At 41.3% G+C, this 25,654-nt stretch overlaps 1 protein-coding gene across 5 annotated transcripts in view; it reads left to right on the forward strand.

Annotated features, from left to right (window-relative positions):
* Positions 1 to 25,654, forward strand: part of MTUS1 (microtubule associated scaffold protein 1) — a gene marked incomplete at both ends in the record, with an annotated part of 105,458 nt that overhangs the window by 68,203 nt on the left and 11,601 nt on the right. For 4 of the 5 annotated variants that reach the window (XM_080710536.1, XM_080710537.1, XM_080710538.1 and 1 more), the window contains 6 exons: positions 1,887 to 2,101; positions 10,525 to 10,591; positions 22,388 to 22,602; positions 23,314 to 23,419; positions 24,398 to 24,471; positions 24,606 to 24,701. In XM_080710536.1, the coding sequence (XP_080566662.1) occupies positions 1,887 to 2,101; positions 10,525 to 10,591; positions 22,388 to 22,602; positions 23,314 to 23,419; positions 24,398 to 24,471; positions 24,606 to 24,701 (773 nt within the window). Of the gene's footprint in view, positions 1 to 1,886; positions 2,102 to 9,451; positions 9,506 to 10,524; positions 10,592 to 22,387; positions 22,603 to 23,313; positions 23,420 to 24,397; positions 24,472 to 24,605; positions 24,702 to 25,654 lie in introns of those variants that run through there. The other variant, XM_080710540.1, reaches the window with a different exon arrangement.

The following is a 25,654-nucleotide window of genomic DNA, read 5'->3' on the forward strand; positions in this document are numbered from 1 at the left end:
TTTGGTTATTTTAGAACTGAGGATTATCAAATATTAATACAAGTATGAGATGAATTATTTAACCATGTACAGCAACTATAGGAAGTGAGGGCCTTTTTTTTCTGTTTTGTACTTAAAGATAATATTGAGCCAGGCCTCATGTCACCGGCATGTAATCCCAGTACTTGAGAGGCCAGGACAGGAGGATCACGAGTTTGAGGCCAGCCTCAGCAACTAAGCGAAAGCCTGATTAAATTTTTAGTACTGGGGATGGAACCCAGGAGTATTCTACTTTCGAGCTACACCCCCAGCCCTATTTATTATTCTTTATTTTTGAAGCAGAGTCTCACTAAGTTGCAGATGGCCTCACTAAGTGGATGAGGCTGGCCTCAAACCTGCAGTCATCCTGTCCCAGCCTCCCACGTACTGGAATTACAAGTGTGCACCACCACGTCAGGCTCTGTTTCAAAATTTAAAAAAAGAAATGCAAATGGCTGGGCATGTATCTCAGAGGTAAAATGCCCCTGGTTCAATCCCTAGTACCCCCGCCCCCTTATGCCCCCCACCAACATGAGTATGTTGAGTGTATATTGCCATTGGTTCTTGGAACATGAATATTGAGGTTTCTTTTTCTTCAAGCAATCAGAATAGTTGTTAGTCTTTCCTTGAAAAATTGGAGAAAATAATCACTAACTGCTTTAACATTCCTCTTAGATATGTTACCACAGCGTGTGGATGCCATAGGGAATGTGTCTGAGTAGGGAAACGTGGGAAATAGTTGTTTTTTTTTTTATTTAGTTTCTTCTGTCCTTTTATTTTAAGACTTAGATTTGTTTTGATTATTTGGCCTGTTTGTTTCAAGAAGCTAAGCAGTTTGTTTCCTGTTTTTCTATTTTTGCTCGATTATTTAAAGCAACTGAGACATTTGGAATGGTTTCAAAACTGAACCGTTTTTCACTTAAAATCAAGCAGGAGAGCAGAGGAAGGGAATAACCACTTAGCGTGCCATCGCCGAGGGATGGACGGAATTAGCCGGCACTTTCAAAAATACTTCACCCGTGATCACTACTGGGGGAAAATTAATGAACAAGTCTTGTCTTTTATAGGAAATGGACTAGCAGAGTCATACATATAGTACTCTGAAAAATGAACTTAAACATAAGAGGGGGGTGAGTAGATTTTCAGTGTCTGTGCTGATTTATTAAAGATTAGGAAATCACGCATCTGAGGTATAAATCTCTGTAATGACCAGGCCAGCAACAAGGAAAGAATAAGACCCTGGTGGAAAATGTACAGGAGGAGTGAGGGAAAGGCAGGTAAAGTCCAGACGTCTGTGTTTCTCTTTCAGTACCCGTGAGCCAAGGAGTAGTCGCCAATCAGGTTTCTTTACCAATTTAAGGGGAAAATTAGAGACTTTGGAATTAACATCATTTTACATGCAATTTTCATTTTCTGGGCTGCTATACTAATATTGTTTCATGTACATAATTCTCTGCTCCAAATAAGTTTTTTCTTTCTTTCTTTTTTGCGGTTTTGGGGATGGAACCCAGAGGCATTTGACCCCTGAGCCACACCCCCTGCCCTATTTTTTTTTTTTTCTTTGTTTTGAAACCAGGTCTCACTGAGTTGCGGAGGGCCTAAGTAGCTGAGGCTGTCCGCGAACCACAATCCTCCAGTCTCAGCCTCCCGAATGCTGGGATTACCGGCCAAATAAATTTTTGAAAGTCAGAACCGAAAGCCATTGTTTGTGTTTACAAGTTCCAAACATCTTGATCTTTGATCAATCCCAGTTTCCATCCATATGTGCCCCTTATACAAACATGACCTAAAATGTTGTTCTTGAACCCATGTGGTGGTGATTATGAAAATTAACCCCACCTGTCTTTGTGCCTGTATTCCTCTTGCAGTTGAAAAGGGCAGACAAAAGAACCCCCGAAGTCTGTGCACTCAGACTCAGACATCGCCAGATGTGCTGTCCTCGGAAAAAACACTTGAGTTGGCTCAGTATAAAACAAAATGTGAGAACCAAAGTGGATTTATCCTGCAGCTCAAGCAGCTTCTTGCCTGCGGCAACATCAAGCTTGAAGCTCTGACAGTCGTGATCCAGCACCTCCTGTCTGAGGTAGGGGAAGGTACCCCCTGGCTGGTCGTGCTCATGGGGTGACGTGGGGCTGCATGGAGGCGGGGACACAAGGCCCTTGTGTTGTGAAGCTGTTGAAGGTAATGATTAGGAAGACCAGGCGCCATCCATCCAATTCTGCTTTTGTCTACTTACTTGATACCCGAGTCAGTCTTCCAGAAAATCAGGATGGAAACATTATCTTAGTACTCCCCTCCCCTCCCGCTCCCCCTGCAAAGTCTCTTGATTAGAATAACAGTAGAGAAAAGATAATTGCCTATGGAACTCCTACATACATCTAGGGGGGAAAAAAAGCAGTAAGCTTTTTTTCCTCACATAATTTAATAGCATTAAGATTTATTTCCCACATATTTTTGGTCTAACTATATGTAGCTTCTGTATGACATTTGTGTGTGTGTGTGTGTGTGTGTGTGTGTGTGTGTGTGTGTGTGGTACCAGAGATGGAACCCAGGGGCATTGTACCTCCAAGCTACACCCCTCAGCCTGTTTTATTTTTATTTTAAAACAGGTTCTCACTAGGTTGATAAGTGTCTCACTACTTGCAGAGGCTCTCCTTGAACCTGAGATCCTTTGGTCTCAGCCTTCCAAGTACTGGGATTACAAGTGTGTGCCACCACACCCGGCTCACCCATCCCTAAAATAATCTGTGGTACAACAGAGGCGAAGCAGATTTTATTTGTTTACTCACTCTTCCCTGATATTCTACAGGGATGTTAATTCAGGAACTGGTTGCAAGTCATTGAGGAAACCAAGCTTATGTGAACATACACTACTGAAGACATAGTAGCAAAAATACAATTTTCTAAGGGGAAAACTTGGATAAGAATATAACTTGAGCTCTTCACATATGTTTTAATCACAGTTTTAAAGATGAATATAAATACAACATTGCAAAAAAATAACTGTCCAATTTGGTACTGTAGTTCAGTTTAATCCAGAAAATACAGAGTGATTTCATAGAGAGGCCACTGTGTTTTCATTGCCTATTTAGGGAGGAGGAGATAGAGATAACTGAGACTCGGTCTCTGCCTTTGAGGAATTATCAGGCTAGTAAACAGTTTAAAAAACTATTTTGCAGTGTTTTCTCTCTGTTTTTTATATGTATGCATGCACACGTGTGTGCGGGCCCATGTGTGTGTGTGTGTGTGTGTGTGTGTGTGTGTGTGCACGCCTGTGTGTTCCTGGAGATCCAACCCAGAGCCTTGTGCGTGCTGAGCAGGTGCTCTACCATTGAGCTACATTCTCATAGTATGTAGTAGTACATGCCTGTAATCCCAGTGGCTAGGAGGTTGAGGCAGGAGGATTACATTTGAAGACAATTTCACCAAAGTAGTGAGACTCTCAGTAACCTAGTGAAATTCTGACTCAAAAACATTTGTTTTTGACAGGGCCAGAGTGCAGCTCTGAGGTAGAATATCCCTGTGTTCAATTCCCAGTATTATTAAAAATAAAAATGTTCCTTTAGACAGTTGCAGTGGCACACACCTATAATCCCAATATTTGGGAGGCTGAGGTAGTGGGATTATAAAATCAGCCTCAGCAGTTTAGCAAGACTCTGAAACCTAGTGAGATTCTGTTTCAAAGCAAAAAATGAAGGGCCAGGGTTGTAGCTCAGAGGTAGAACACCCCAGAGTTCAATCCCTAGGAACGAATGAACACACACACACACACACACACACACACACACACACACACACACACTGTGGCTACTAGGAAATTTTAAATTACATACATGACTCACAACATATTTGTTTTGGGTGACTCTGTTCATAATCTGAGATATAAGGCTTTCTATAATTTGGCACCAACTGCCCATTTTCATGTAGCCCTCGCTACCCAAATGCTCAGCTGTATACTAGAGAGAGAGGAGAAACACAACCAATTTAACATTTAGTAGATATTGATTAAATACCAGATACTCTCATTTACTTCTTTAACTATACACCAAAATCACAATGAACTGGAATTTACAAATAAAATTAAGACTTAGAGTTGTTAAGTAACATCACATGCCAAGCAAGAGGAGGACCAGTCTTAAACCTATGGCTAGGACTTTTATGAACTTTTTAGTGAAATTTTCTATACTTTTTACCCTTCGTTCAAATACTGTTACCAAGCTGTGCTCTCCCTTCTTCACCTGTGTGTTCAAATCTTTCTGACAGCATCCTCACATCACTACCTGCATTTAATTTACACAGATTCATCTTGTAAACAACCAAAGTAAAAATGCATGTTAAAGAAAGCAGACAACCCTGGTTTCCATTACCCTCTCTGGGCAAAGGCCCAGGAGTAGATTTGAGATGAAAGACAGAGTTTGCTTTTCAAGTATCTTCTCCCTAAATGCCCCTCATGGCACAAACACTTTACACTATATGCAACTGTGTTTTAAGCTACCTTTTCCCCTCTTGCCTAAACATGTGCTCCTTGGAGGAAAGAACAGACCCGGTACGAGGTTAAACATCCACTGGATTGGATAAACTGAAAGATGCTTTAATAGTCTGAGCGTGTCAAACTCTTCGTTTCAAAGACATTTTTACCACATGTGAATTTCACTTATACCTAAATGTAGGTCCTAGTACCTGTGCAATCATGACTCTACTGAAGACATCTCCCTCTTGAGGGAAGACTCTCCTGGGACTTGTAGCCCTCTGTTCTGTCCACCCTCTGGATGCCAGGAACATTTCTACTTATCTTTCATTCTCTATATTATAGGTTTCCATTTAGTGCTTGTGTCTGCTTTTTAAGATAAGTTCATTGAGAGCCAGATCTGCCTCTAGTTCTTTCTTATAAAACTACCAGCAGCTGTAGTAGACACAGTATATACATGAATGGAGAGGATGGAATCCCAGATGTAAGGTACACAGTAAGTCTTTATGCGGGCGTGTTTTTGCTCCTTCTCTCTTTATTTTATAATCAATCAGCAAATATTTACTGACTGCTTAATGGGAACAGGGTACTGTTATAAAGCAGTTGGAAAGGAAAGACAACAAGGAGAAAGTGAAGCAATAAAAGTTCCCTTAACCCTTTAGTGTATGTATATTTTTCATGTATGTTTGACTGTATATGTATATTATACAAGTATGATCAAATCTTGTGATTGCTAACCTTTTCTCGATGACTTTAAAGCGTTAAGGTTGTGGGTAAAAATGGTGAAATGTAGGGAGTTCTGGAACCTATCTCTTACCCTTTGGTTACAAGTCTGTTTAATAACTACAATGTAAACACATTTTAGTTCTACTAAATGTCTCATGAATCTAGAAACTTGTGCCACACTCATGCTGATATTATTTTCAGTTTTTCCTTGGCTCATCCTGGCATGGTTGGAAAGTATTCTGCACAGATGGTGAAAGTGAACGACAGTGTTGATGGTAGAAATAAATACCAAGCTGGGTGTGGTGGCGCATGCTTGTAATCCCAGCATTTGAGAGGCTGGGACAGAAGGATCTCGGCTCACAGACAGCCTCAGCTACTTAGGCCCTTTGCAACTCAGTGAGACCTTGGTTCAAAATAAAGAATAAAAAATGAGGCTGGGAATGTAGCTCAGAGGTAGAATGTCTCTGGGTTCCATCCCCGGTACCGCAAAAAAAGAAAGAAAGAAATACCAGTGTCTTTATAAAAGAGTCTTTGTGTAGGTTTCTAGGTGATCCTAAACAGGATCAAGGTCACCCCCCAAAAAAATCTCTGATTTTTCAAAGTGTCTCCAAATCTAGCCTAGACTAGCACCTAACCAAAGGTGAATTTTAAATGATACTAGCCATCTACTGTCTCAGACCAAAAAAAAGTGGCCACACTGATGAATTTTCTGTGTGGGTGAATGTGGTGGGGGTCATACGTAGCCACATCTGAGCCATCTCATGTGGCTCTTTCCTGCAAGATCCCTTGTGCTGTTGACGCTCTTCGGTAGCTGGCAGAATCCAGGCACAGCGATGGGCCGACAGCCAAAGACTAAGTGCCTGTGTCCCAAGGACCCCTAATTAAATTATAGCCAATCCATTTTTTTCTTGGAGCACTCCATATATTTAATGCATGAGTACAAAAGCATCTTTCTATCCATATTCCCACCTTACTCTTTTTTCCCTCATTGTGTGTATATGGAATTGTACATTTACAATACAAAGATAATCAAATAGACTTGTTATCTGGATTGTAATGAGTTCATCATCTAAGACAGAAGCACTGATCTGGAAACATTTGAAGAAAAGGAGATAGCGAATCAGTATTTAACTGACAAAACATATTCTGTCATCTACAAGTAAAGGATAAGTATGTTTAAAGAACAAGCTACTCGGAAAGTCAGGCAGAAACGAACACTGAGTATGTGTCTGTTACGGTATAGAAACCGTGGGCATCACTTCACAGAAGGATCATATTTAAAGGCCTCAGGTTTTCCATTATCCTGGACTGCTTCCCCTCAGATGAAGTAAGTCATCTGTCTTGATTAATGACCAAAGAGATGGGCCTGGATATTTTAGATCTGTCAAGGTCCCAGTCTGCTTTGAAGGCAGGGACCATGCCTTAAGTGTCTTACATATTTTTTCATTGCATATGAAAAATGCTTAGTTACTTGGTACTGACAACCACTTTAGAAGGATGAATGTCCCTTCGAGGCATGTGGGGGAGGAGGATGGTGTCGATGATTGACATTGAGCATTTTGGGAAGGTCCGAGTAACAGGCCAGGTAAAGAAGGCCAGGCATCCAGAGAGGGGGCCATTGAGAAGATAATGGCGTGACGCTAGTGACTTGCTCAGAAGGGAGGCTGCTGAAAGTCTGAACTAGAGCTGGATAGTTTGGGTGCCCGGAACCATGATGACTTTGTTTTTTCTTTTTGGTGTTGTAAATACAATTCAGGGCCTAGTGCATACTAAGCACATGTCCTATCACTGAGCTATACCCGAGTTCTGTTTGTTTTTTTTTTGTTTTTTTTTTGTTTGTTTGTTTTTGGTGGTACTGGGGTTCCTGGAAGCCCTTCTACTTCCGGGTTATACTCCCAGACCTATTTTATACTTTTTTTATTTTTGGAAACAGGGTCTCTTAAGCCAGCATGGCTTGGTTCGAACCAGCGCGATCCTCCTGTCTCCGCCTCCCAAGCTCCTGGATTACAAGCGTGCGCCACCATGCCCGGCATATTTTTTGTTTTCAATGCACTCAATGAGAGGCTTCCACTCCCCCATTGCAGAGGCTGTTTTGAGCAAGTGAGTTAATATGCATAAAAATATGGAATAATAACCTAGTAGCCCTTTACAGATGGCCCAGGTCTGGGTAGGTGAGCACCAAGGCTGGATGGAAAGAGATAGCACTAAGAGAAAAGGTGTACAGGAAGAACTGACTTTGCACAGCCTGTGGAGAGGAGAGTGAAGAATGACCTCAGGGTTCTCCTCTTGCTGTTACTGTGATTGGCAGAGGTTGGAAGACCGGAGGCAGTGAGGATGGGACGGTTAGTGTAGTGGAGCTGGGGAAAATGTCCACAAGTGTACTGAAACCCCTTAAGAAGCAAAAACATCACCTGGCATGTGTTTGTGACAGATCATAATGATTTTAACAGAAGTGTTTTTTGGAATTATACCGCCTATAATTCTTAATTTTCTCATCTTCCTTTTAGTTTTCGTAGATCTGAGAAGTGATTTAATTTTCTTGCTATCTCTTCCTTCTCTTAGCAAAGTGGGTACTGTTGTTGGAAAGTGAACTTTAAGCAAGGTCACTGAATGTGTTTTGGGATGGCTTCAGGATGTCTAGTAAAATTTTCTTGTGTTTCCTGTCACTGCAGTGACAAAACTTACTGCTGTTTACCTGAACTAGGTAAATAAATAAAATTAAGACTTAAATTTATGAGATTAAAAGAAAAGAACATTATATGTAGTTTTAAATTTTTCTTTCATTATTACCCAGGCTGATTGTTTCTAAACTTTAATGTTGTTGTTGTTGTTGTTGTTGTTGTTGTTGTTGTTGTTGTTGTTGTTTTTAGATTAAAAAACCAAGGCTGGGCGTGGTAGCGCATGCTTGTAATCCCAGCATTCGGGAGGCTGAGACTGGAGGACCATGGTTTGCAGACAGCCTCACCTACTTAGTGAGACCCTTGCAACTCAGTGAGACCCTGTTTCAAAAATCAAAAGACTGAAGAATAGGGCTGGGGGTGTAGCTCGGAGGTACAATGCCCCTAGATTCCATCACCCAGTACTGCAAAAAAAAAAAAAAAAAAAAAAAACCTAATTTTTTGGGGGTATATCGAACCAAGGGGAATTCTATCCCTGATGTGTACCCCCAACTCTGTTATATTTTTTGAGTCAGAGTTTCACTAAGTTACCACAAAGTGGTCTCAAACCTGCAACCCTCCTGTCTCAGCCTCCCAAGTATTAGAATTATAGGCTTATACCACTGAGACCAGCTTCGGTTACTTTTTGTATTTGTGGTCCTGGGAATCGAACCTAGGGCTTTGCACATGCAAGTCAAGTGCCCTACCACTGAGCTATACCCCCAGCCAGCCTTATTTATTATTTTTTAAACTTAAACTCACATATTTGTGATTCAAAACCACTTAATACCACATTTTTAAAAAGCATTTAGGATACCATACGGCCAAAATGTATTCCACGAAAAGAGTGTTTCTTACATTTGGGTTACTATTACCCATCCACATGATTAGTGTTAGCATTCAGAGTTACCTTTCTTTTTTTTAGCTACCAATGAAAGCCCTCAAATCAAAACTTAAAGACATTTTTAAGAAACATCAATGGACTGTGTTCCGAGTGACCAAATTAAATCTTGAGAGAGACACCATTCATTTTCTTTTATCATGTCATTTAAAATTCTAAGTCATGACGTGCCCCTTTTCCTTGCCCTTCGCCTAGTTCATAGCCTCATTTAGTATATGGGTTTTGAAGAACAGGTTCCACTTCTCTATTAGCAAGTGTGATAATCTAATGACCTCAATTAGAGAGGGGAGTAAAAAGGCTCACAAATCTAAAAATAACTCCATTATCCACGCAGGGAGGGTCAGTTTTTGTTCCCACCATCCCAGCTGATACTTAAGTAAGTGGCAATCGATCAGTTTAATGTCTGGCTCTCCTTTTTCATAAATGAAGGGCTGTGGCTTTAAGTAATCGCAGGCTGCCTGTGCCAAAGGCAGAAGCTGCAGTATCAGCTTCTGTGGGGAGAGAGGAGTCTGAGGCATACGGTAACCTGCAGGACTGGCAGGGAGGCCACGGGGGAGGGCCAATGGCGCTCCTCCTGGTAGAGCTTTGAATGTAGACAGACCTGGCTGGTGGGTGGCACAGCCACCTGTGCGCTTCTTGGACAGTGCAGGGGGCGGGGGAGTTGGAGACAGAAGCTGGAAAATGGGCTGCCCCAGCAGCAAAATGTGCCTCTATTCTCCATGTGCAGCAACAAGGGTAATGAGTATTTGTTTATAGTGCTTTTCGGGAGGAATGTCAGGGGCTACAGCAGAGGGTGTCTGGAGTCAGGAGTGAGTGCTTTGAATGATAAGCAACTCTTGCCTGCAAAGGCTGGGTCTTAGGATCTCTGCAATACCGCGGTCAGGATGCGGTGGGAGCCACATCTGGGGGATCCCCGTGAGGGCACGTTCAGAGAGCTCGGAGATTCCATGTCTTCCTTAGTTATGCCCTGGTCCTAGGGAATCTCCCTCACAAGGAACTGTCTGATGACTGTCTTTGTGTAAGTATGTGTGGATGTGGGATTACTATGAGTTGCTAGTAACTTGAAAATTACTCTTTATTACAAGGTTTATGATAACTGCTTTTTTTTTCTATACTGAAACAGTTGTCTGGTTTCCTTTGGTTTCTTTCTCTAACATCTATTTAGCTGTAGCTGCTCCAAGATATTACAGTCCTTCTAAACTACTGTGTAGCTGGATAAAATCATTGTTTTTGTCTCTAAAGGATTTTTTGTTGTATTTTTGTAATAAACTTTTTTTGTCTTCTTTTTAGAAGTTAAGGATTGACTTTGTAACAAAACTTATTTTGTATTTGTGAATATAGGACAAAGTACATATAAGCGCCTATGCTTAGAACATTAAATATTTATCTTCAGCTGATTAGCCCTTTATTGCCCTTGGAGGAGGAGAATGCATTACGTCTTAAGTATAGTACGCATTAGCTGAACTTCCTATGGATCAGCAGCGAAGCATTGGATCAAAGAAAATGTTTCTAAACTGTTCAGCTCCTCAAAGGAAAGTTTCACTAGGACCTGAGAAAATACAGATTTTCGAAACCCCAATTTCCTTCACAGCTAAGGGACATCTGTGTTTTTTAACAGCACATTTTGTTAGCCTAAATGATTCCTATCTTGGCTTCTCAATTTTGGGTCTCACTTTCCTAGCGATAATAAATGTGTACCTTCCTGAAAGGGACCCTCTTGAAAACATTAGTAACTCGATGTGTGTTTTCCACAGAGGGAGGAAGCACTGAAACAACACAAAACCCTATCTCAAGAACTTGTCAACCTCCGAGGAGAGCTAGGTAAGAGCTCTTTGTGTGGGGGTGGGGGGTTGTGTTTTATGGGAAAAGGGGGAAATTGGAAAACTGGCCTTCTAGTCTGCACTGCAGCTTCAGTGCACACTGGCCGTCCTTAGCTCTCACACCCCAGTATCTGTGCACTCACTATCGACATTTCTTTTGAATCTTGGCAGCTTGACCTCAAGTTCACAGAATTCCTGGCACTGATGTGACTAAAGCTTAGCAGAGCCTCCGATGGCCAAAACATGTCTCTTGCTGAGGAGAGAGGGACAGAATGATTTTCATAATTGCCTGAGTTCCTGTTAAATCATTCAGTCAATTTTTTTTCCCTGAACCATCTTTTCATAGTAAAGAGAATTGAGGAAATGTCCTCTCTGGTCACAGTAATTACATTACACTTCCTAGGGATGGCTTATGAATGGTGAGGTTAAAGTTACAAGAATCTTGCCCATTAGGGTTGTCCATCTATAAAAGGTGTATTCTATGCCGCTCTTACCACTTGGTCAGGCTTAGGGTGAACAACTGTCAGGCTCCAAAGGAAGCCAAGTGTCTGTAGTGCTCACCCATTGCTGCTGTTGGCAGGCAGGCTGTCATAGTTCTTGTCTGTCCTGGAAGCTGTTGGAGTTCATGGGACAGTGACAGGACTGCCTTTATTACCTCAACTATTGGGGTGAGCTGACTGCCTTGGGGTCCCCCTGTCTGCAGGGGGCTCCTCCTAGAGGCTTCTTGCTTAGCTTCAGCAGCATCTGCAGTGGTTCATCACAAGGCTGTTTCCTTGCGCTTGGCAGCTCTCTGTGCATGCCATGTTCTCCACAGAACTGTGGGTAGGTATGAGTGTAAGTGATAAAGAGATATCAACAGCATGAGAAGCTAATTGTGCTCAGCCAGTTTTAAGAGAATTCACCTGTTTTTCTTTGGACAAGAGTTTAAGGGTCTTCAGTCTCATTTTCGGGACTGGAGAACCCTTAAAACAACCATCATCAGCTAGGCATGGTGTGCACCCCTGTAATACCAATGCTTGGGAGGCTGAAACAAGAAAGTAGCAGGTTTGAGGCCAGCCTCAGCCACATAGCAAGACTCTCAGCAACCTGAGACCCTGTTTCAAAACCAAAAGTATAAAAGGCTGGTTTGTAGCTTGGAAGTAGAATTCCCCTGGGTTCAATCTCCAGTCTTACAAAACAATAAACAAAAACAAAAAACAAAATCCCACCTTCACCAGCCCTCACCCTATGCAGGGCAAAAGTCAAGGTGCAGTGCTTGTGGGTTGAGACATTCTCTCTACAAGTCCCTTCTCTGACCACCTCCTGACTGAAGCGTGGCCAAGCCCCTGGCCAGCTCTGGATTCATAACACCTTGCCAAGACATCAGTCTTGACCTTATTTGATGCTAAGGAAATGAACAACCCTTCATGGGAAACTTCCAAACTCCAAAGACTTGAGAGTCCTAGTGAAAGAATCCCAGGAAGCCATGGCTGCTGGGCAGCCCAGCCCTTGGAGACTTGGAAGACTCTCTGCCATGCTATTCAACCATTGCCCTTTCTATTACCCAAATGGCCAACTTAATTTGCTTTTGTTTGTGGCTTAAATAATGTAATGGATACAGAGTTAGAACATCAGGAAAGAGGCTTCTTTGTGCGCTCCAGAGTTCATTGCACCCCCGTGGAGGTGGGGAAGAGCCTACCTAGTGTTTCACATTTCAGCTTCCCCCAGGTGAGACAGGAACTAGATGGAACACTGGGCTCATTCACTCTAATTGAATGGGGGATCCTCTTTTCACCTTTTGGCGGATGGCACAATTAAGCAATTTAAATTGGGGCCCAAGAGATAGAGTGTACTGGCTCTCACCTTCCGCCTGTGGCGGGGAGACTGTCCTAGTGTGCTTCCCCCACCCCTGCGAGTGTCAGGATGCAGCAGATAGCGTATCTCTGCCATCCTGTCACTCAAGGATGGTCTCAAGGACCATGCCATTGCTGCTGTTGAACCAGACAGGGCCACTTAAGTAACAATGTAAAGGATTTTGGAAAGGGTTTGGTTCCATCAGGGGAAAGAAGAGAATCCCTTAAACACTTCTGATGAGATGGGCCAGGAAGAGATGGGCCGGGAAGAATGCTCTCAAAGCTTCCAGTTGGATTGTTGGTTATAACATGAGCTGAGATGAGAAAAGGTTAGGTATACATAACCCAGTTCAACACTCTGTTTTAAAATTTGAGGCAGAAGAGAAAAATATGTAGGACAGTGTCACAGTATCCAGGTTCAAAGATTTTATAGCCAGGTGACCCAGAGCAAGCTGTGTGGCAGCTCTTCTCTCCCCATTTTATTCTCTGTAAAATATCTGCCCGGGGAAGTGTTAACTGCTACTAAGTAATAAGTATTAAGGTGTATGCAGTTTTACAGCTGTGTAGTAATTAGCTACATTTGCCATTTTGCGAAGACATAGACCAAACTATGGGACCTAATAGTAGTCAAATGAAATATTATTAGAAATCCCTCACTACAGGCTCTTTAGCCTCAAATGGAATGGAGGCCTGATCATCCCTTCCTAGTGCAGTGGGGCTTGGTGTGTGGGGTTGGAAGTCTAGGTCTTTGTCCATTCACTCCCAGTTAGAAGATGCTTAACTTCTTTGGGTACAGTTTCTTCATTGATGAAATGAAGTCAGTATGTATTTTGCTGGGTCATTGTGGATCATAAAATAGTAATAGGCATGAAGCAGTGTCATAGCACCCACACCATGACAGGAAACTCAAGAACAGAGAGCCACCACCATCTTCATTACCCTCACGGAAGTCTCCACCTTTTCCCTCCAAAATGTGGGGTCATGCATGGGTATCTTTTTCCCATTGGGGAATTTTTCTTTACCTTGTCTATGAAAATTGAGACAGTGTTCCCAAATTGCTAAGGACTGCAGAGGATAAGGGATGACTCAAACTCAGAAGCACTGAAACCCAAGTAGAACTGTACTTTGGGCCTTTTAGCAGCTAATGACCTCCATCCGTCCCCACCACAGAGCAGCTTTCTCATTGCCATTTCTCTCATACCAGACAAGTGTGCTTTGTTGCCAAGTTAAGCCAGCTCGTCTGCATATTTCTGCCATCCAAGCCAAACCCCCTTGTAGAATGACTTACTTGGTTTCTACACAAACTCTTAAAATACACAAACCCTTGCAATCTCCTCAGAACAAAACTGTGAGGCTCCACTCACTCTGGTGATGCCTTGGTATTTTACACTTGTGTATCGGCTATACCTTATGCTTTCCTGTTATCTTCAGACAATATAGTCCTTAATTGCAGACATTCTTTCCTGCTTTTTAGGGGGAAAATTATAATATGCTGTCCATTTTATGAGCACTTGATAATATTTATTGGCATTTGAGGCTTCTTTGTTCCTTTTATATAAGAATAAGTATAAAGAGAAAAATTTTAGGAATATCTCATAACCCTACTATCCTAATGTAACTTTCCTATGTGTATCATTCTTCATCTTTGTTTAGTTGAACATATATAAAATTTATACTTTGATTTTTAAATTAAGGTATAATTTATGTAGGGTAGAAGTCTTATTATTCCATCAATTGTAACAAACATATATTTTCATATAAGCTACACCCTTATCAAGGTATGGCATTTCTGTGATCCCAGAAAACTCCATATGGTCTTTTACAGTGGGTCCTCCCCATCCCTCAGAAGCAAATACCGATCTGATTTTTTTAATCAAACATATTAGTTTTGTCTATTCTAGACTTTCATATAAATGGAAATATATAGTATGTTAATTTTTGTGTCTGGCACAGTATGCTTTGGGGATGTATCCATATTACTGTGTTTATCCTCTCTCTCCTTTTTTTTTTTTTTTTGGAGGGGTAGTATTGAGGATTGAACCTCTGGGCACTGGTATTCTACCTCTGAGCTACACCTCAGACCTATTTTTTTTTTTAAACAAGATCTCGTTAAGTTGCTGAGGCTGGCCTTGAACCTATCTATGATCCTCCTGGGATTACAGGTGTGTGCTACCATACCTGGCTTGCTTCTGATCTTTTTAACTTAATGGATGTAACATTTTTTCCATAGCCTCATAGTCTGCATGATGGCCATGCTCAATGACTACAGGAAAATCTACTAAGTGGATTTACCACAAATTCACTCACCTCTAAAATAGTGGTCTCATCACCTGTTTTATCATCCATTCCCCTGGCGTCACCTCCAGCCTAGGAAGTGATGAGTTAGCCTTTGAAATAGTTTACAGTTAAATTTAATATTCTACATCCTCAGCAAATGTTTTGGTTTGAGATAGGGGCAAAATAATGTCATTCTGATTCTTTCTAGAGCCATGTTGAATAAAAACTGGTATAAGTTGGGCATGGTGGCACACACCTGTAATTCCAGTACTTGGGAGGCTGATACAGGAAGACTGCAGGTTTGAGAACAGCCTCAACAATCTAGTGAAACTCTCAGAAACCTAGCAAGACCCTGTTTCAAAACAAAAAAGGGGGAGGACTGGGTCTGTAGCTTGGAGGTGCCCTGAGTTCAATCTCCAATATCACTAAAACAGAACAGAGGGTTATCATTGTGATCTTTTGAGGTTTCTGTTGCTTTTTATTAATATTAATTATTAGAAGCATACTCTTATCTACATTAATTAAGAGAAAGATAACTTCTATTCAAAATTATTATATGGCCATTAAAATCTAACAAATAACTCCTACATATTTTTGTATGTAGTCCTAGTTTTTTATATTTCATGAACTAAATGGGGTTTTAGCCCTTAATTCACTAAGCTTTCCCATAATTCCAATAGTAATTTTGTGAGAGGCTGGTTGATTTTGCCTTCTGTGTAAAATTATAAGATAGGAATGGCAAAAACATTTTTTGTATGCCTACTCATATCTTAATAAGCAGTGTCCAGCTTTAAGTATAAAAAGAGAAAGTAATTTCTTTTATTAAAAAAAGAACTTGAGGCTTAGAAGTTAAGTAACTTTATCTTAAGGCCAAACAGCTTGAAGGCAAAGGACTTGAATAAGAACCTAAGATGACTAGCCTACCAAGCTCTTGTCGGTAACAACAGGGAACACCTCATGAGACTTTTTAAAACATGGGAGAGCCATTTGAAATAAGCACTACTTTGCACTGATAACTACTTTGGAGTCTTTTTTGTCTAATGAGCTTAAGAAGTAAAGTATTATTAAATTACAATGTCTTAGCCAGGCATGGTGGCGCATGCTTGTAATCCCAGTGCTTGGGAGGCTGAGACAGGAGGATCACACAGGTTTGAAGCCAGCCTCAGCTACTTAGTGAGGCTCTCAGCAACTTACGGAGATCTTGTTCCCAAATAAAGTATAAAATACGTCTGGGAATATAGTCCAGATGTAGGAGAAAAAAAAGGTCCTGGGTTCCACCCTCAGTACCACACACACAAAAAAATAAAAATAAAAATTCAAATGTCTTACCTGCTCACAAAGTAACTTGTCAAAAGTAGTATGCAGATCTTTTAATCAACACTCACCAGTGTCTTTGAACTTCAGATTAGCTCTCACCTTATGGAATGTGTTGATTTTTTTCACCATTCCCCTTCTGGCTATAATTTTTGTTGAATGAGGCTGTGTATTTAAAGTAATTTAAAAACTCTTTGTAGCCAAGTCACTTTTGATTTACAAAATTTCAGAAGTAATTTAAGTGGACTCTAATGAAAAAAAAACCCAATCAATAAAATGAAAACTGACTGTACATCTGGAACACTTTTTCCTGCTGAGTTGTTGGAGGATGGAGTTGATAGCCACCTCCAACTTATTCTTTTTGTATCCATGTTAAGCCTAAAATTGGGCTTTTCATCTATGTATTTGTAAGTAAAAGACCATGTTCTTTCACCTGCAGCAATATAAAATTTGCCAGTGTCATCTTTTGTGTGTGTGTGTGTGTGTGTGTGTGTGTGTGTGTGTGTGTGTGTGTGGTACTGGGGGTGGAACCCAGGGGCCTTTCTACCTCCGGGATATATTCCCAGACCTATTTTATACTTTATTTGGAAACAGAGTCTCACTAAGTTGCTGAGAGCCTCACTAAGTAGCTGAGACTGGCTTCGAACTTGTGCGATCCTCCTGTCTCAGCCTCCCAAATGCGGGGATTACAAGCGTGCACCACCACGCCTGGCTCCGTGGCATCTGTTTTGAAAGGCCATTGAATATTCATCCTTGTCCTATGTCTTGTCTTAACTCCAGCCTCTCAGATTTGATTTTCCTGAATTTAATTTCATTTTTTTAGAACAGTGGAAGGGATTCTCAAACTTCCTTCTGTAATGAAATAGACCTGGTGAAAATGTAGAGTCACAGTTTTCATAACCATGGAGTCTGACTCAGTTGGCTTGGGATGGTATCCAGGAATTCATATTTTTAATAGTCACCTATTTGATTCTGTTGCAGTTGCTCCTGGAGCTATACTTTAACACAATACTCTGTCTAAAAAGTTTCTTTTATAACACACACACACACACACACACACACACACACACACACACACGGTTTCCAGACTTTATGCACATCAAGGACTTTTACCAGCTGTTTCCTTTGTGCCCTAAAAATGATTCACCAGGGAGAAGGTGAATCAGAATAGCTGGCACCTTGACTCACCTTTTTATTACCACTAGATTTATTTTCTGGAATGAAAGGTGAAGTTCAACTCCTTTTTCTCAGACCTGAATCTTGGGCCAGTTATTCATCCATGCTTATCTCTCATCACCTCTCGCTCCTACGTACTTTGGTTTGGGACACTTGCTGCTGTGAGAAGAGCAATCTGTCAGTGGCTAGTGGAGGAGCCGTGAACCAGCAAAGCCTTTCAGACCAGGGAGGAAGAGCATTGGCAGGGAGAACCTCAGGGCTCTGTGGAGGCCCAGCTGGCACCTGCATGGGAGATGGGAGATAGACTAGCTGGTCCTCTCTTCACCCGACCTGCCAATAAGATTCCGTCAGAACTAATCAGTGTAGGAGAAAAAAACAAAAGATTGCTAACGTGCCTTATCTTAGTCTTTTCAGCAGTGCCTCCAGTGCCCAGAGAATGAAGCGCCAGTGCCCCTAGGTGTCCACTGTATGTCTCAGTTAAGTTCTCTCTTCTCCATCTCAATTGGGAAGTAGCCCCTCAGATCTAGTTTGGTGTGTGTGCAGTGGAACTCAGGAGACTGAAGGTCTCGACTCATGGCTGCCATTTCAGTTCCCTCTTTGATAAAATGAGATTTCTGACAATACCTATTTATCAGCTCAAAGAATTATTATATTATATGAAAATAAATGTGAGAGCCCTTTCTAAAGTCTGAACTGAGTTTGAAAGGCAGAGAGGTATCATTATTTATGGAGGAATTGATTAGATTACCCAAGCATTTTATAAAAATCGGTTCCTCATAAATTATGATTAGTAGAAAACTGAAACTGGTTCATGTCAAACCGTGGATATAATGAACAGGAGCAATGAGAATGTCATGTGTAGCTAAGCTTGAAATATAGTAAAAGACCCTTGTCTGCCATGTGTCTTCCAGAGTTCTGGTTGGTTGAAAAAGGAGCTATTGGTGCCTTTTCTAGATATCATCCAAATAATTAAAAACCAGCCCTAGGCATTTCTCCATGGATTAGACTGTCCAGATGAGTCTCTAAGTGTTTTCTGTTCTGCCCATGTCTTCTCAGGAATGGTCCCTCCTAGGGCAAAGCATCAACCTCTGCTCTTCAGTTGTCCTTATTCAGAGACAACTCTTTAAATAAGTTTGTGTTTCTCACTCTATTAATTCTGAAAACCATGTTGTTCATTTGAAGGAAGTTTTATCGTGTGCAACAAGCACAAAAGTTATAAGCAAATGTTCTTCTCCAGGCGGTGGGCCTCTATCGCCATTAATCATACGAATAATCTTAAAATGGGACTAATGGAACCAGGTGTGGTGGCACATGCTTGTAATCCCAGTACTTCGGAGGCTGAGACAGGAGGATCTGTGTTCTTGGCCAGCCTCAACTACTTAGTGAGGCCCTCGACAACTTAATGAGACCTTGTTTTAAAGTAAAGAATAAAAAAATTAAGCAGGAGGTAGAGCTTGGAGGTAGAATGCCCCTGGGCTCAATCTCCAGTACCTTAAAAAAATTGACTAATGGAATAGTGAAAACAAGAATAGCTAGGCATTGTACATACCTCTGTAATCCCAGTTGGGAGGTTGAGACAGGAGGATTTCAGGCTCAAGGCCAGACTCAGAAACTTAGCTAGACCACCAGCAACTTAGTGAAGCCCTGTCTCACAATAAAAAATAATAATAAAATAGGTTTTGGGCCATAGCTTAGAGGTAGAATGTCCCTGGGTTCAACTCCCAGTGCCCACCTTCCCCACCAAAATAAAACCCCAAAGACTCCTTTGGCTTTAGTAGGTAAGTTTTATATTCATGCAGTAACTCTGTGTGTGTGAGTGTGTGTGTGTGTGTGTGTGTGTGTGTGTGTGTGTGTGTGTGAGAGAGAGAGAGAGAGAGAGAGAGAGTGTGTGTGTGTGTGTGTGTGTGTGTGTGTGTGTATTCTACCTTCAAGATATACTCCCAGCTCTTTTTTATTTTTTGTTTGAAACAAGGTCTTGCCAGGTTGCTGAGAGTCTCACTATGATGCTGTGGCTGTCCTTGAGCCGGTGGTTCTCCTATCTCAGCCTCCCAAGTACTGGGATTACAGGTGTACACCACCATCCCTAGCATGTAGTAACTTCTTTACAACAAATGCTCCTTTTTCTCTGGGAAAATTCCATGTATACTTATTCCAAATTCTGGGTGATTCTGTTTGTTTGTGGCTTTGCTGGATGTCTGATGAACTGGAAGTTGAATGGAATGCTGTAGAATGAGCAGGAGGTTGACCAAGGACAGGAGTGGGAGCCAGCACAGTGGCACTGTCTCTCTCCCACTGGATTAAGTGCAAGAGAAATCCTGTGGCCTATGATGATGGGGCATTGCGTCTACTGTCTCCACCCAACACAGCATGCCCCAGAGGTGAGGAGCTCTGAGCACCTCTATACAGTGCTTACATGTGCATCCTGTTCAAAGTAGTTCAGGGGCCTTGTGCCAAATCAGTGTTTTCTAGGCCTCCAGGCCAGTTGATTGAAACTCCAGCCATCTGTGTGAGTGAGCACTGTGGCCCAGCTGTGCGCCCCTCAGCTCACCACAGCCCAGTTGTAAACAGAGCAAAGGTCTCTGCACAGCTGCAGGCTGATGTCAATGTCTGGGGCTGGGCCTGCTGCTTTGCAAGCTGAGATAGCAACCACTGCCCCCCCCCACTCCATCAGACCCATTTTCCCTCCCGTCCACTCCCATCTCTCCTCCCCTCGCCTCCTTCACTGTGGCCAACAAGAACACACAGTATTTAGGCCTCTTCTTTTTTGTTTTTCTAAACAGAGGAAATATCCCTATTCCATGGCTAATGTGAAAGGATTTCTGTATATTCTACTTTAGTTTAAACTCTGATGATCATAAGTAGATATCCAAAGCAACAGTAGTTGGATTATAAGCAGTTGTGTTTAAATCTGGCTGGTGGAGCGTCCATTAACTTTCACTTAGAAACTCTTCCAGCCCAAAGTACAGAGAGGGGCCTGAGTCACTGCGTTCCCTCAGGTGCTTCTGTCTCCGACGGGCCACACCCCCAAAAGGTTCCATGGCTTCCCAGTACTGCCACACTGGGAACCAAGCTTCTACAACATGGACCTCTGGGGCACACGTTAGATCCATGCTATGGCAGCTGGTATTCAATAAACATATATGGGCTTATTCTTAAGAATTCTTATTTGCACACATTCCTGCCCTTATTTCAATATGCTGTCTTTTATTTCTGAAAGTATTCTGAGACACAAGTGACTTTGGTTATTTCTACCACCACATGACACATTCCCACAGAAACATGTCTACACCATCGTAGGAAATTCATCGTAGGAACCAGCCAATTTCATATTCCTTAGGTAGAATAATCATTTATACAATTATTTTCTCTGGCCTATGACATTATTTTTTCATTAGACAACTCCTAAAAGATAGTTATTACCAAAAGAAAGGTAAGGACTAATGTAACAGATTTACCCGTTACTATTTTATATGAATCCATGGGCACGCTGCAGTACGGAGAGCACACACCCTCATGGCAGGTGTACTAGCTCTATTTATCTGTATTTACACATCAGTGAAGCAAGGCTGGAGAGGTTTGAAGCTAAGTCTCCTGAGAAATTTGAACTCTTCCAGGAGCTTCTGTAGTGTATAACTCTTCCAGGATTTTTTGTAGTATATGTTATTCAGTATAAGTATCTCTGTGTGTGTGTTCTGCAGTGTATTATCTTATAATTCTATTTTCTGTAGTGGTGGGAAAGAAGGTAGATGTCTTCATTTTAAATTATGTTTTTCAAATTATTTGGCCTTTTTCAAATAAGTTAATCTTTTAATCATATTAAAATTGTCATTTTCTGGGAAATGAATGGAACTAGAGAAAATCATGCCAAGTGAGATTAGCCAGTCTCAGAAAGGAAACGCTCGTGTGTTTTCCCTCATATGTGGAAATTAGAGAAAAACCAGGAAACAAAGGAAACTTTAGATAAATGAGAGGAGATGCCAGGAAAACAGTGGAAGGGGACTTGGGGAGGCAGGCAAGGTAGGAAGGAAGGAGACTGATGAAGGAATAAGTTCAAACAATCCTATATACATCTGTGAAGCTATCGTTACCACTTTCAATATTATAAATGGAGAGGGGGAGGGAGCAGGCAGGATCTGGGGGTAAATCCAGTAGCTGCTGTGCATTTCCTGTCACACTAAACCTCAGTGTGATGATGCATGGTAACAGTGCACCAAAAAAAAGTGACTCTTTTCTAAAATTTTTACCCTCTAGTGATTTGTGATTTTATACTTTTAATGGTACATGGCAGTTTTAATGGTGCATGACAAAAGCACTTGGTGCATTGTCCTCCGCATCCTTCCCTACTCCCCTCTCGGAAGGGAACTTCCTGTACACGTTGGTGAGATTGGTAATGATGATACCTTGATATATAGACACAACATTATTTGAACTGTTTCCTTCCTCGGTTCTCCTTTCCCCCCTCCCTGCCTCCCTCACCCAATCCCATTCTGCTACCCAACTGGTCTCTCTTCTTATTTATTCAAAGACCCATTTGTTTCCTGTTTTCTCTCTAGCTTCCACATAAGAGAGAAAATATATAACCTTCGACTTTATGAGACTGGATGATATCATTTGTTTTGCTGCCAGAAATCATTTCCTTTGGTTCCTTTTTATAGTTCAGTTATATACTATTATGCCTAAAAATCTGGCTTTGTTGGTCAGCTTTCTGTCACTGTAAAAAAAAATGCTCCAGATAATAAACTTAAAAAGAGAAAAAAGTTTATTTTGATTCACAGTTTTGGATATTCCAGGCAATGATCAACTGGTGCCATTGCTTTGGGCCTGTGGTCAGGCATGTTTCAAGGCAGGGAGGGAATGCACTATGGAGCAAACCATTCACCTCTTGGCTGGGAAGCGAAAGTAGGACCAGGGTCCCACTGTCCCTTTTCAGGGTCATGTCTCACTGACCTTAAGCCTCCTACTAGCCCCATAGTTTCTAGGTTCCACCACCTCTCAATAGTGCCCTGGGCCAGGAACCAACCTTTTTAGCACATGGGCTTTTGGGAGACATTTATGATCCAAACTGTAGCCTTGATCATGAGAGAACTGAGACGTTACTGTGTTTATGCCTCCCAGAATCATCGTGGCTATTCATGAGCATTGTAAATTTAAGATGGTCAACAAATGAAATGACATCTTTCCTTTTTCTTGGTTTTCAGTTGCTGCATCAACTACCTGTGAGAAATTAGAAAAAGCCAGGAATGAGTTACAAACAGCTTATGAAGGATTCGTGCAAAAGCTAAACCAGCAGCACCAGACTGACCGGACAGAACTAGAGAATCGGCTAAAGGAATTTTACACCGGAGAGTATGAAAAGCTTCAGAACATTTACATCGAAGAAGCCGAGAAATATAAAACCCAATTGCAAGAGCAGGTCTGTGTCTTAGCGCCCAGAGTATGTTCTTGAGCATGGCTGTTCACTTGAATTCTGATTGCAGTTCACATTTTTTGCTAAGTTTCTCTTTGTCTTTAATTTGAGGTTAAAAAGGTTGCTTAATTGATTATTTTTCTTATGATAAAGGTAATGTGCATATGTCAAATTAAAGAAGGGAAGAAAAAGATAAAGTTGAAGAAGGAAAAGATAAAATTAAAAGTAGCCCTTATTTTATTTGCATTTCTACTGCCTTTTTTTTTAAGAGCGCTTGTTAAATAACACATTTTCCTCACTTATTAGTAAATCATTAAATCTTTTTGAGCTTAAATTTGCATTTAGCAATTACTTACATAATGTCTGCTGCATGCCAGACACAGCTGAGGCTACAGTAGTCAGTGTGACAGGCATGGGGCTCAGGTAGCCCTCTCAGTGAAAAACATTTCCTGAGTAACTTATTTTCAAGTTACTCCCCTACATCCCCTCTTGTGTAGGGCTTTATCTTTCTGTCTTTGTAATAATAAAATTGCTGAAGCTTACAGCAAAAAAAAAAAAAAATGTCCTATGATGAACTCGGCCATCACCATTGGGGATCGCTCTTCACAAGTCCTAGTTGCCCTTGAACTCATGAGTAAAGTCTCCTAATGTTGCTGCATATTTATTCAACTTGAAATTTTGGGTGTTAGTAGTAAACAATTGTTTTGTTTCTTATAGTTTGACAACTTGAATGCTGCCCATGAAACTGCTAAGCTGGAAATTGAAGCGAGCCACTCGGAGAAAGTAGAATTGCTAAAGAAGGACTATGAGGCCTCGTTTTCAGGCAAGGAGGCTTTTTGCCATTGAAACAGAAAATGACATAATGGAAAAGAATGACATTTCTTGAAACAGAAATGATTCATAGCTTTCCCCTCCAGAGACCGCCCCATGGTGTTCATTTTGGAGTGCTCTTGGTTTCTTTCTGCATTGTTTATTGTTAATGGATACCCTTTCTCTCAAAGGATGCAAATAATAGTTTTTCATAAGTGCCAGTCATATTCAGGAAAGAGGACGAATGCTTACAGATTCTAAAGGCCTTTTTGGTGGTCATGCTGATGGTGGTGGCTGCTATTTTGGGTTCCTGGGAAGTCGCAGGTGTCAGTTTACACCCATATCTCAGTGAAGGATCCACACTCACCACTCTTGCACAGCGGCAGTGCTGTGAGACGTCAGTAACACTTGTTGGATCAAGAAAGAATCTTATTATTATCTTACCTGTCGTCGTTGGAAAGCTTGAAGAAGAAGGAAAAGAGCAAGGAGTGATTTTTTTTTCAGATTATAACATTGTAGCTGAATGAAGTCTTTATACTAAACCAGTTGCCTCTCACATAATAGCACATGCAAGTGTGACCTTAAGCAAAGACTTTTCTCATCAGAAAAAGAGTTGTGTGAGGTCAGACAGTGATATGTGAAAGTTGTTGGCTCAAGGCAGACATTCAGTAAACATTGTTTTTCTTTCTGCTAGAAAGGAGCTTAATTTTAGATTTGTTTGATTCTGGAAGATAAATTGAAAAGAGATCAGAAATCTTAGGTCATTGTTTTGAGGACCACCCTTTATTGTGTGCTTTCTAAATTACCTTGGCCTCTGGAGGCCACTCTCTACCCAACTCATAAGGTCCTTATGAGAATAGGTTAATTTATATGAAACCACCTTACAAATGTAACATAGACGTAACTTCTAACCAGCCCCTACATCTATACGCTTCAGCAGTGTGAAGTATAACATTCTCATAACATGGAGAAATTATCTGTTTTTTTCCAGAAATCAGGAAGAAACATGAAATAGAGAAGAAATCACTTGAGGATCTTCTTTATGAGAAGCAGGAGTCACTAGAGGTGAGTGAATCTCAAAAAAAAGAAAAAGAAAAAAGAAAAAAATATTCTTGCTGTTGGTGTGGTTTGGGGATGCTTGTTACATGTTTGCTCTCTTTCTGGTACTTGTTAACTTACATCCCATGTTTGTGTTTTAGAAACAAATCAATGATCTGAAGAGTGAAAACGATGCTTTAAATGAAAAGTTGAAATCAGAAGAACAAAAAAGAATATCAAGGGAGAAGGCAAATTCAGTAAGTTGTGGGCTCTCTGTCACTACTGAATTTTTCTTTTGCTCAGTTGTCTTTTAGAGTCAACTAAATGCTCAGCAGCTAGGGAAATACTACAGGCTGGGATTATCTTTGTATCTTGCATTGTGGGCTCTTTTTAAGTAACTATATAAAATAGTTCCTTTGTTGACTGGTGCCTTTTTATGACATCTTAGAAACTGACATACAGAAAAATCCAGTATATTCAGGGTGGTCTAAGCAAATACCTACAGGAAAATAAAGAAATTATCAATCAGTATCAAGGAAAGGACTTTCCCTTCCTGTGTGTGTGTGTGTGTGTGTGTGTGTGTGTGTGTGTGTGTGTGTGTGTGTGATTGAGGATTGAATCCAAGGGCATTCTACCTTTGAGCTACACCCCCGGCCCTTTTTTATTTTTTGTTTTGAAACAACATCTCACTGAAAGGTTGCTGAGAGTGTAACTACATTGCTGAAGCTGTCCTTGAACCTGTGATCTTGCTGTTTCAGCCCCCCCCACCCATGTACTAAATTTACAGGCATTCATCACCACACTCAGCTCTTTTTTATTTATTTTGGTGGTACTGGGGTTCCTGGAAACCCTTCTACCTCCGAGCTACACTCCCAGACCTATTTTATATTTTTATTTGGAAACAGGGTCTCTTAAGCCAGCCAGACTGGCTTCGAACCTGCGCGATCCTCCTGCCTCTGCCTCCCAAGCGCGGGGGTTACAAGCGTGCGCCAACACACCCGACAGCTCTTTCTTTTTTAACAACTGTCTTGTGATATAATTTATATTACAAAAGGTTCACCATTTAAAGTGTACAATCCAGCCGGGCATGGTGGTGCACGCTTGTAATCCCCGCGCTTGGGAGGCAGAGACAGGAGGATCGCGCAGGTTTGAAGCCAGCCTCGCTGGCTTAAGAGACCCTGTTTCCAAATAAAAATATAAAATAGGTCTG

The sequence above is a fragment of the Muscardinus avellanarius genome, assembly GCF_963383645.1.
Source record: "Muscardinus avellanarius genome assembly, chromosome: 14".
NCBI lineage: Eukaryota > Metazoa > Chordata > Mammalia > Rodentia > Gliridae > Muscardinus > Muscardinus avellanarius.